Below are 12,394 nucleotides of genomic sequence, written 5' to 3' on the forward strand. Positions count from 1 at the left end.
ATCATTGTAGTGTGGTTATATAAGAGAACATTCTTCAAAGATACTCATGGAAATATTTAGGGATAAAATGACATGATGTCTGAAAATTATTTTCAGATGCTTTAGCAATATAATAATAATAGACACAGGGAGCAAGATAAAGCAAATGTGGCAAATTTCTAACATTCATGAATCAAGGTGAAAAGTCTGAAGTCACTTTATTTTACTTTCAACTTTTCTGTGGGTTTGAATTTTTTTCAAAAGAAAAAATGTTTGCCAAACGTATATGTGTGAATTGGTATTAATTTTTTTAATGTACTCTTCTCTGATTACCAATCAGATTGAACATCTTTTCATACATTTGTTGGTCATTCAGTTTTCCTTTCTTGTGAGTTTAAATTCTTTTTCCTAATTCTTCTTGGCTGTTTGTCTTTACCTTAGTGACTTGTCAAAATTCTATCATGTCCTGGATACTGATTCTTGGTCAGTACGTTTTGCAAGCAGCCTCTCTCCCTCTTTGGTTTGTCTTTTAACTTCATGTAATGGTTCACTAAGGAGTCGCAGCCTGTGAATGTATAAAAGTGACTTTGTTTTCAATAATTTCCCACTAACTGTCTTATTTTGAATTCTTCTTTTCCACTGAATGGAGGAGCCCTTTACAACACCTTGTCAAGACTCCATAACTTTCCAGTGACTTTGGGTTATTAGAAAGTCTCACGTTTGTAATTAAAGAGATAGTTATGTTTATTTTGAAACTTAAGAATTCCCTGGCAGTCAGTGGTTAGAACTCGGTGCTTTCACTGCTGAGGGCCTGGGTTCAATCCCTGGTGGGGGAACTAAGATCCTGCAGGCCATGCTGCATGGCCAAAATTAAGTAAATAAATAAGTAAATAAATAAAAAATTATTGAGAGAGAGAGAAAAAGAGAAAGAGAGAAAAAAAGAGAAAGAAAGGAAGAAAGAAAAAGAAAGAAAGAAAGAAAGAAAGAAACTCTCCAAATCAATCTAGCACTCTTCTCCTCCTCACTCCTATAGCAAAAGCTAAACCTCTGAAGGTGACTCCAGTGGCTGAAGGCTGTGGTCTGCTTTGTCCACACCTCCTCCTGTTAGCTCTTCTAGGTGTTCATCCTGTGCTATGTGGAGAGACAAGGGGAATAAGCTGAAAGGTAAACATCTTTTCCCTTGAGTTAACTGCAGGTTGCAGTCTCTTCCTTGTTGTTCGTCACTAGTGCTCTAACACTGATCAAATCCTGATGTCCTGCTTGTGGCCGTCACCAAACTGCTGCCTGTCTAACTGGGCAGGGGCATTTTTAAAGGGTTTGAAAAGGCGATGCACAGCTCCCTGATGCAGAGATCTGACTCTCACTTGTGTGGATCTAATTTTCACCTTTCCCATAAGGATAGCCCATTGTCCAAGCCCCATTTATTGAAAAGATTATCGTTTCCCACTGATGTGTATTCTACCCAACATAGTGGAAATTTGTCTCTGTTTGTCAAATATTGAGAGTACAGGTTGACCCAATGGCTGTTCCTCTCTTATCACAGTTCTTTTTCCTTTCTGACTAATTTACCAGGATCAGGCCAGCAAGCCTGCTAGAACAGACATCTAATTGGGAGCAGGATGCCAGGCTCCCTTTCCTACAGGCAACCCTCAACTTTACATTGCCTTGGATTTCCTTCTTCCCTTTGCTTCTAGGAGGCGGGCTGCACCTTCTCCCTTCCACACAGGTAAGGGAGAGAATAACCTCTCTCCCCGCAAAGCCCATGATTCCTCCCATGTCTCACTCTCTTTCCTAATGTGAGGTGAGGAGAAAGTAGTTGGTAAGTTCAGTACTGGTCTCGTGAGTCTCAGTAAGCCCTGAGGGGAGGTGGCTGGCTCCAGCTGCAGGGGGCAACGTGGTCTTAGACCATGGTGGCTGATCTGGTACTTAGCATCCTTTTTCATCAGTCTTGGGTTTATCAACAATTCCAGGACAGCAAGAAAAATCCCATCTGACATAAGATTACATGTTACTGATATTCTTCCTTGTACGAAAGTTTTAAATTGTCCTAATATGGTCAGATTTATCAACATTTTCCTTATGGCTTATCCTTTCTGTTAGCTTTCTCAAGAAACATTACCATATTCCTTTCAAAGTTTTTGCTTTTCACATTTAGATTTTTCATCCATTTGGCTCTCTTCTTTAATATATGGTGTGAGGAAGGTCTAATTTTAACTTTCCCTGTAAGGATAGACCATTGTCTAGGCCCTATTTGTTGAGCAGTCTTTTCTTTCCCACTGATTTGTATTACTGCCTTTCAAGCTACTTTTAACTGATAAACACTTCGTTGTTTTTTCTTTCTATAGGAATATGCCTGCATTGTCCCCTAAACTTAATTATATCCCACCCGTCACAGTGAATTGTTCCAGTGAGGTTTCTTTGGAGCAGGGATTGTATTCACTGTTGCATCTCCAGTGCCTAGTATGGTACTTGGCACAGAGCTGGTGCTCACTAAAAATATTTGGTGAATGAATGAATGAGTCCTGCCTAAGGTCTGTCCTGGGGTCCAGATTCCACACAACTCAACAAGTTTTATACATACTTTATTATGACTGATAAAATGGGCTTTTCCTTTTTGATAGCATGGGCTCCCTCTCAATCTGTCATTATTCTCTGAGACAGACATTTTGAATTATCCTAGATTTCTCCTTTTTACTTGACCTTGACATCTAGTGGGTCACTTTGGTTCATAATTCATACTTTCTTAAAACTGAGGTACATTTTCCACCCTCACTATATCTGCATTTCAGTTAGAACTTCTTTTCTTTTCTTTATTGTCTTTTTAATGTTTGATATATGCATAAGAATATGTGCAGCACATCAATTATGAAGTATAATTACATGCATACCTAGGAAGCCACCACTTCCATGAGAGTGATAACATTATCTGTCCACTGCCTCTGCATGGGTGCTCCTTCCTAGGCCACACCCTTGCCTCCACCTAAGGGGTAGTCACTATCTGGAAGTTTGGGTTTCTCATCCTCTGGCTTTGGCTTTCTTTTCAAATATAGGTTTATCACAAATATAGATATTCCTAAAACTGCATTATGTGGATTTACTTTTATTTAGTAACTTTATAAGGATAGTTTCATACTTTGTGAAGTCTGCAACTTGAATTTGTCATTCAACATTTATGCTTCTAAGATTCATCCATACTGTTGTGTGTGGCCATGGTTCATTAGTTGCATTAATTAATTTCATTAGTGAACAGAATGACATTACATTGTGTAACATACCATGATTTATTTGTCTATTCTTCTGTTGGTATTTGTTTGGATTGTTTCCAGGTTTTTTGCTGTCTCAGACAAGATTGCTATAAACCTTGTCTATGTCTGTCTCTTGGTCCACATGTGCTAAGTTTCACTAGGGCCTAAACCAAGGAGTGGCCTTTCTGAGTGAAAGAATATGCAAGTGTCCAACTTTAAAAGATAATGCCAAATTGATAGGGGATTAAGAGGTAAAAACTACTATGAATAAAATAAGCTACAAGGATATATTGTACAGCACAGGGAAAGGTAGCCATTGTTTTATAATAACTTTAAAAATATTGAATCACTGTGTTGTACACCTGCAGCTAATAGAATATTGTAAATCAGCTGTACTTCAATTACAAAAAGATAATGCCGACTTGTTTTTCAAAGTGGTCTACTGTACTTGTACTCATGCCAGTGAAGTACAAAAGTCCCATTGATTCATATCCTTTCCAACACGTGGCATTATAAGATTTATTCATTTTTCCCTTTTTTTTTTTTTTTTTTTTTTTTTTTGCGGTACGCGGGCCTCTCACTGTTGTGGCCTCTCCCATTGCGGAGCACAGGCTCCGGACGCGCAGGCTCAGCGGCCATGGCTCACGGGCCTAGCCGCTCCGCGGCATGTGGGATCCTCCCGGACTGGGGCACGAACCCGTGTCCCCTGCATCGGCAGGCGGACTCTCAACCACTATGCCACCAGGGAAGCCCCTCCCTTTTTAGATATAAAATTGTATCACTTTTTTCCAGTTTTATTGAGATATAATTAACATACAGCACTGTATAAGTTTAAGGTGTACAGCATAATGATTTGACTTACATACATCATGAAATGATTATCATAATAAGTTCAGTGAACATCAGTCATCTCATATAGATACAAAATTAAACAAATGGAAAAAAATTTTTTTCTTGTGATGAGAACGCTTTGGATTTACTCTCTTACCAACTTTCATATATAACATAAAACAGTGTTAATTGTATTTATCATGTTGTACATTACATCCCTAGTACTTACATATCTTATAATGAAGTTTGTACCATTTGACTGCCTTCATCCAATTCCCCTCCCCACCCCCATGTATCTCCTTTTAATTGTAATTTGTATTTCCCCAAGAAAAGATTTTGAGATTGTTTTATATGCATGTTGGCCATTCACAATTCCACTTCAATGAAGTGCCTGTTTGTCTTTTGCCCATTTTTCTATTGGATTATTTGAGTTTTTCTTATTAAAGTTCTTCATATATCTTGGATCCAAATTCTTTACCAGTTGTAAGTATCATCAATATTTTCTCCCAGTGTGTGGCTTGCCTTTTTACTTTCTTTATGGTACCTTTATAAACAGAAGTTTTAATGAGGTTTTAATTGTAATGAAATAGAGTTTATAAATCTGAAAAGTAGAAATTAGAATTATAATTATAGTTGAAATACTATAATTAGGATTTTTTATCTTGTTTAAAAAACATCCAGTTGTACACTGAATTTATAAATATATTCTCCTATACTTTCTTTTAAAGGATTTTAAAGCTTTGTCTTTCATATTTAAGATACATGTGGAGTTCCTTTTTTTGTGCATGGTATGAAGTAGGGCTCCAATTTAATTTGTTCTATATGGATAGACAGTTATCTTGTAAGAGCATTTATCTAGTTTGAATATATTCACAGTATATATTGCTATGAGAGGAAAACATATAACAGAATATATGGTATTTAGACAACATAAAATGTAATACATATAGTAATTAGTATATATACAAAATTTAAAGATATTGGAAAGACATACACTAAAATAACAACAATGATTATCTTTGGACGGTGGAATAATTGATGATTTTTGTTTATTGTTCTCTGTATTTTCGAAATTCTCCATATTGAGCATATATTTATATATTTTTTAAACAGTGAGAAATAAGGTAGTATCTATAGATGATAATTTAGTGTCAACGTTCCTTAAATAGAAATCATTATTTGAAAGAGAAGCCATGAATTGAAGTCTTTCAGCTTAACTTCTTTTGAAGCTTCTTGCATCCCTGGAGTGGGGTGGCAGTGAGGGTGAAGGCTGGGTCAGGGCAATGTTTGTGAATCATGCAGTAAAACTCAGTACAAGGTGAAAAGGGATGAGTTTCTGAAATCTGGGTGAGTCTTCTGTAAATAGTTACATACAGCCTCTCTCCCTGAGTTCTTTGCTTTACAGGTATGTAAGGCTCTTTGGGAGATAGGATCCAGATTACTTATGTAATACATAATTGGTGATACAATTTTTTTTTTGGCCCAACAGCAGATAATGAAAAGACTTATAAAGCGGTATGTTTTGAAAGCACAAGTAGACAAAGAAAATGATGAAGTTAACGAAGGTAAGCACCTTCAATGTGAGAAACATCCTTTTACAACTAATTTAATAAACGTGGGAAAACCTCATATTGAAGGATAGTTTAAAAATCCAATATGGGAGAGTAAAAAATGAAAGTAAAAGTCAACCAGAAATAACTATTGTTAGTGCAATTCCTTCTTACCCTGCTTTCAAAAAAAAAAAGAAAGAAAACAAATTTAAGTTGATTTTGGAGTTGCCTTGTATTTTGACTCATCATAATATATCAAAGCAAGACTAAGCCACTTAATCCCAGTAGGAAAGACGGGGGCATTACTGATTTCAGTACAAAACATTTTAATAATAAATTAAAATTAAAACGTGTGGAAAAGGAAAAAAAAATCCAATCTCAAGTAACTGTTTGGGTTCCTCCAAGACTGACAGGAGAATCTTATGCTACATTTCTAAAACTCTTTCTTTTTAAAGAAACAGTTACTTAAATTGTCAATCAGAGACAGTTTATCACTACAGAATGCCCTGGTTTCTTAGAATGTAAAGTCTGCCATCTTTCTGGGAGTTTTTAATCCCTATTACATAAGTAGTCTGTAGTTTCACTTCTATTTCAGGGAGTTCACATTGAGTGTTAACATTTTTCCAGTAATGCAGGTAAAATAGCGTTGGCTCAAATAGAATCCACATTTCTTCAGAAAAATCTTTACTTTGTTGTCCAGAAAGATATCTCTAACCCATTTTTCTCATCTGGTGTTTCTCTTTTGCCTTTCACTTTTCTTCTTGGCACCTGTTTTCCAGGCATATCCTAGGCAGCACGTCTGTCTGGACTACAACACTTTTTCATCAAAGGCTGGGGTATAAGACAAAGTACAAGTCCAGAGATGGAAAGAAATCAACCAGGGAGAAATAAGTTGCCCTAAAAATAGAAGCTATAGCTTTCAACACCAGTGAGATGCTACTAGGTTGAGCTATGCTGATAAGAAAAGGCTAAACTAAACTGTTGATGGGCTTTGAAGCCATTACTTGATTAATGCAAGGAATCTCTTACAAATCTGAGTCAATACAATGGTATGTGTTTGTAGAAATCTAAGAATGTGTGATTGGAAACCAGCAAAAATCCAATCATGGTGACCTAGAAACAGTCTCAGAGAGACAGGATTGGAATTGAGTTTTAGTTTAGAAAGCAGAAACCTTATCTGTTGTACCATAACCTCCCTGAAAACAAACAAAAAAACTAAGTGAAGGGGGTTAATGGGCCACCATGACAGCATCAAAAACAAGGAGTCATCTTCCAAGTCCTTTTATACAAAAGAAGAAAATGAATTAAGGAAAATTTGGAGTTTTGAACAAAGTTCTAACTAAGAAAGTATATCATATAATTTAACCTGTTCACTGAATAAATGAAGAAGCTAAATCCCAAAGAGGTTGAGTAATTTGTGTTTCCTGTATTGGCAAACTAAGTACAACACTTAGTGTGTAGGCTTCCCATAACTCAAAAACAAGGAAGGGGCTTCCCTGGTGGCGCAGTGGTTGAGAGTCCGCCTGCCGATGCAGGGGACACGGGTTCGTGCCCCGGTCCGGGAGGATCCCACATGCTGCGGAGCGGCTGGGCCCGTGAACCATGGCCGCTGAGCCTGCGTGTCCGGAGCCTGTGCTCCGCAATGGGAGAGGCCACAGCAGTGAGAGGCCAGCGTACCGCAAAAAAAAAAAAAAAAAACCAAGGAAGAATAATGTAGAAGTAGGGAGGTGAAAGGGGGCCCACTGGGCTTATAGTCCAAATATGATATTAAATACTGTGAGAATCCATTTCTTCCACCAAAGACTGTCCTTGTGATTTCGAATTTGATCAGTCTATTTCCTCTACGTTGCCAAATGTGAAAGGAAAAGCCCCCCCCCACCTTTTTTTCTGCCACAAAAAGAATCAAATGTTTTGTGTGTATTCTTGAGGAAGAGTTAGAATTCTTTCAAATAAAAGGTTCTGATGTTTATATAATAAAAGAACATAGATTATAACTTTAAAGCATCATAAAGATACCAGGAAATATCATGAAAGATATGTTTTACATATGATTCTATTATAGAAAGCTATTAAAGTGCCAATGATTTAAAGAATCATTTCTTGGATTCAAGATAAATTCATGCCCCAAGGTTTACCTTTCAAGGTCAATGGCTTATCTACATTACAATTATTTGCAAGAGAATCCAGTTATTAATTGCAATCTACACATGCTCAAAGTATTACCACGCTAAATTATGGAAATAGTTGTGTTTTAATAGCCAGAAGTTTCCTATGGAGACTTCTGTGTGTGTAAACATTGCCAGTGGTATCGCATCTAAACTCCTTAATTTCACCATTGCTTGTTATTTCCTTATACATCATCCCCTGTGCCATAGAAACTAATTTGTTTGTTCCTTAGCTCCATGTTCATTGCCATTGCCTTCCCTAAGAAATACCCCTACTCTTTTTCCTTCCTTTCCTTTATGTCAAACTTGACCTCAGTTTACTTCTTACATGTGAGTATTTGCCTGTTATATAGATTGATTCATTTTTAGAAATGTTTCATTTTGCTAGGATTCCCTTCCAGCCTAGCAATGGGAGATGATCCATATAGGTGTCAACCCTTATGGCTCAGGGAACCAGACAAACTCCCTGAAGAGAGAAAGGAGATACTCTGATTATAGACCAGTTAACAGAGAAATCACCCTGTGTTAAAAATTGGCTGAGCCACAGGACAGTAGCTGAGATTTACTTTTAAAACATAGCTGAACTACTTTTTATAGCTTTTTTTTGAAAAGCCAGTACATTTTTAAAGGCAGACATTCCTTAAACATTCTAAAGGAAAACACCTAAAGTAACTATGTTGGAGATGTTATGAGACAAATGCATTCATGTATAAATTTCACTCTTTGTTTTTTTCTAAATACGAAGGACAAATTACCAATTATATGTTTTTTTAATATAAATACCATAGGTGAATTAAAAGAAATCAAGCAAGATATCTCCAGCCTTCGCTATGAACTTTTGGAGGACAAGAGCCAAGCGACTGAGGAATTAGCCATTCTAATTCATAAACTCAGTGAGAAACTGAATCCCAGCGTGCTGAGATGTGAATGATTCAGTAACCTGGAATTATGGCTTTGACTATAGCACAAATGTGGGCAATAATATTTCTAAGTATGAAATACTTGAAAAACTATGATGTAAATTTTTAGTATTAACTACCTTTATCATGTGAATCTTTAAAAGTTAGGTCTTAATGATTTTACTGTTTTATCACATGCAAATGGTCTTCATTTTAATTGTCTGCCTTGACATTACAAACAATGACGTGCCATTGTATTTAAAGGCCCAATATTACTACATTATTGATATTTTTGTCCATTTTAGAATAAACTCTATGTCTTTGCACTACCTGTTTGCCTCTAAGAGACTGTAAGCTCCTTGGGGACAGGGACCATGTCTTATTCATCTTTGTGTCTCCAGCATCTAGTACAGTGCCTGGTACATAGTAGGTGCTCAATAAATATTGTCAAAACTAACTGAACTGAACTGCCAACGAAATACAAATAAAAATTAAAAGGCCATCACTATGTAGCATATCTTCCCTTGTCCAAGTGCTAAAGAGATTTTTTTTTTTGAAAAATATAAACTGAAAAAATTTTACAAACAGCTATGACTTGGTCAGATTTTCTTAGAATTTTTGACATCACTGATAATCCTAGAACCTTTGAGCCCTGAATGAAGAATTTCACAATGAAATGGGTTAATAGAAAATATAATTACATTACATATTTGTTTCATAGAATTGTTCAAAACAACACATTAAAGATTTTTCTAAAGTATATACTGTTTGCTTACTGTCTTAGATTTTCATGTGGTTTTTTTCAGTAATGTGAATTTAGTCAGTGGGGTGGTGAATTTTGTAAAGTCGGGGGTTATGCAGGGTTGTTTGTTTGTTATAACCTCCTAATTTCTGCCTCTGATGCTTTAATGCTAAATAAGTTATCAACAACTGACTTCATATCTTGCCTGTTAGCTCCACTCTGGGTTTTGGAGGGTATGCTATGGGGAGGAATAGGAAGGAGCAATGGCTGTGTACCTGGAAAGCCATGTCCAAGCATCACCAGGTGTGTTTCATTTTCCTTTGAGGCATCTCTTGCCATCATTACTTACAATGATTGACATCATTTTCCTTATCAAGGCATTTCACTTACACTGCTACACAGAATAGATTGGGATGTATGTGTATGACTTACTATATAACTGAGCTGAACACTGGTAATATCCACAATGCCTCATGACTTTACTAGGAAAGGGGGATACAGACTGGTAAGTTCCCTCCTCTCTTCACAAACCATAAAACGTCAAAGTATATTTTTTTAACCAGCTAGGTTTACATCTCTCATAGAGTTATGCTTACCGTCCTAATTCTCTTCAGTCTGTTCCTCTCAAATCTTACCAGAATACAAATTATGATCATAGCTCAAAGATAGTTTTATAGGTTCTAAAAGCCAATTACATACATAATACTTTGAGTCATTACTGTCACGCAGGAAGGCTTTCTAGACATGAAGACAAAAATGAACATTTCATGGAACTACATAAAGCTCTTTAAAGATTATTTCTTAATTTCTACTTTTGAGGACTTAATTAAATTAAGAAGAGAACTTTATACATTTTTTGCTACCATTGTAGGATATTTCATTAGCTTTTGTGCTATGCTAATAGTATTTTGTCTTAAACATTTTTCAAACTTTATGTATGTTATATTATACCTCAGAACAGAATAAAATACTGAATTTTTCATCGTTATATGTTACTATACTTTATATTACAACAGTAAAGATATGGAGTTTCCATAATAGACAACACTTTCAGTCTTATACGTAGTATTGTCTAGGATTCCAAGTGTGGATATTTTTGCTTACAGCTATGGAGCAGAATAATAAGTAATATTTTTGATTGGGGTTGGAAAATGTTGAATGTAAAAGTATTAAAAGCAGCTAGTTTAGGATTCTCGGAGTCTTGAATGAAGATAAAACTCATGTCATCTATGCCATGTGAGTACATACATCTTTTCAGTCCATACCTTTCACGACTCTAGAGCTCTCAACATAGGTTTTTTTCTCCTTTATTTACTATGCTTGTGTAAAACTAGTATGTTTTTGATATTTCACATTTTTTCTTTTTTTATAGTTTCTGGGTGGTAGTCCAGAGGAAGATGTGATACCAAGGTGTGGTAGATGCTATTGATACTATGGATGCCCTGCCCAGATTGCCTTTAATGGACCAGGGCATGCATCTCTCAGATCCTGAGTGTTGACTCCTTAACAGTTCCCAGCTATCCTGTTCCCCAGAGAATTGCCCTCAGCTGAAAGAAAGCAGCCCTGTCTTGGTCTGGTCGTTATGACCTCCCCTCCTCACACCAATAAACGACCAACTGGCGTGGACGCACAAAAAGCTGTCCCCTTGTGTCAAGGTAGGGCCAACTCTTTTGGTGCAATTCATGTTTCATAGCTCTGGATAGGATTAGGCTGCAGCTAGACTCCAGCTGAGACCAAATCTTTTTTTAGCTTCTTCCCTGTTTTATCCTTCCTCCCTCCCTCCTTTTCTCCTGAGAGCATTCCCTCAATGAATCACCACATCCAAATCTTGTTAGAATTTGCTTCTAGGGAACCACCCTAAGAGGGAGGTATTACTGTGGTAACTTAAGGGTGAGGTGAAGATTAGAGGATTACCGTGAGAATTAATACTTCTTTGAGGTTAATGATAACCCTGGGCCACCAAGTCCTTGACCCACTTACTATTGTAACAGGCACATTGGGCTTAAAAGTAAAGCTCAAAGAAGTTGGTGGGGCAACTTGGAGAAGGGAACACTTTAACAGGACCAAAAGCAACTTGTCTAGCAAAAGACATTTAGGTGCTTATGATTGATTACAGGACTATCAAAGTCCAATATCTCCTACTTTTTGACCTCTTTGCTATGCTTAGTTTTTTCCTCTGTTACAAATAAGATCAAGGAAAAGAGGCAACACTCAACTGGCTTCTTAGGCTTATTGTTTAAAAAGTTTGGCACTTTGTAAGTGCTTGCTGTATTAAACTTACTGAGGACCCTTGACTTGATGGAATTCACAATATGTTGAGAACCTTGGATTCATAGACTTGAAATAAAAGAAGGGACTATGCGAAATAGTATCCAGTGTCTTCAAAAAGTTCTGTGCACTACTGAAACTTAGAAATGACATAAATATGTTGTGATTATTAAAAGCAAAGTTAGGGAATTCCCTAGCGGTCCAGTGGTTAGGACTCCACGCTTGCTTTCACTGCTGCAGGCTGGGTTCGATCCCTGGTCAGGGAAATAAGATTCCACAAGCCATACTGCTCCAGCACCCCCCCCCCAAAAAAAAGCAAAGTTAGTATAATTTAGGATAATTCTCTTTCCCCATCATGTCCAACATATTTCAATTCAAAAGTGTAAACCAAATGAGAGCAGCTTTTTTAAATGGGGTGGTAAACTGTCATATGGCCAATGTCTAAAGGAAACTGAAGCCGCATTAATTGTTAATTGTGTGGCCTGAAACAAATCACTTAACTTCTCTGGTCTCATACATTGTCCAGTCAAACAAGGTTATGCTACACCAGGGGTTCCTGCTCTCTGGGCATTTTAGAGGTGTTTCAGAAGGTTAATATCATCTTCCAAGGTGGTAATGATCTCTGTTTCCATATCTTGCTTTTATTTAAAGTCAGTCTAAAAAGGCTATTTATTATTTTTCTTTTTTCTTTTTCAGTTGTCTGGTTTTTTTTTCT

The 12,394-nt window shown here is 36.7% G+C and overlaps 1 protein-coding gene across 1 annotated transcript in view; it reads left to right on the top strand.

Moving 5' to 3' along the window:
- Nucleotides 1-9,393, top strand: part of TRPC3 (transient receptor potential cation channel subfamily C member 3) — a gene marked incomplete at its 5' end in the record, with an annotated part of 81,180 nt that extends 71,787 nt beyond the window's left edge. The window contains 2 exons of the mRNA XM_082635355.1: nt 5,545-5,620; nt 8,559-9,393. Of these exons, the coding sequence (XP_082491481.1) occupies nt 5,545-5,620; nt 8,559-8,701 (219 nt within the window). The 3' untranslated portion in view covers nt 8,702-9,393. The remainder of the gene's footprint in view (nt 1-5,544; nt 5,621-8,558) is intronic.
- Nucleotides 9,394-12,394: the final 3,001 nt, after the last annotated feature.

The sequence above is a fragment of the Mesoplodon mirus genome (genome assembly GCF_964341445.2).
Source record: "Mesoplodon mirus genome assembly, chromosome: 2".
Classification (NCBI taxonomy): Eukaryota; Metazoa; Chordata; class Mammalia; order Artiodactyla; family Ziphiidae; genus Mesoplodon; species Mesoplodon mirus.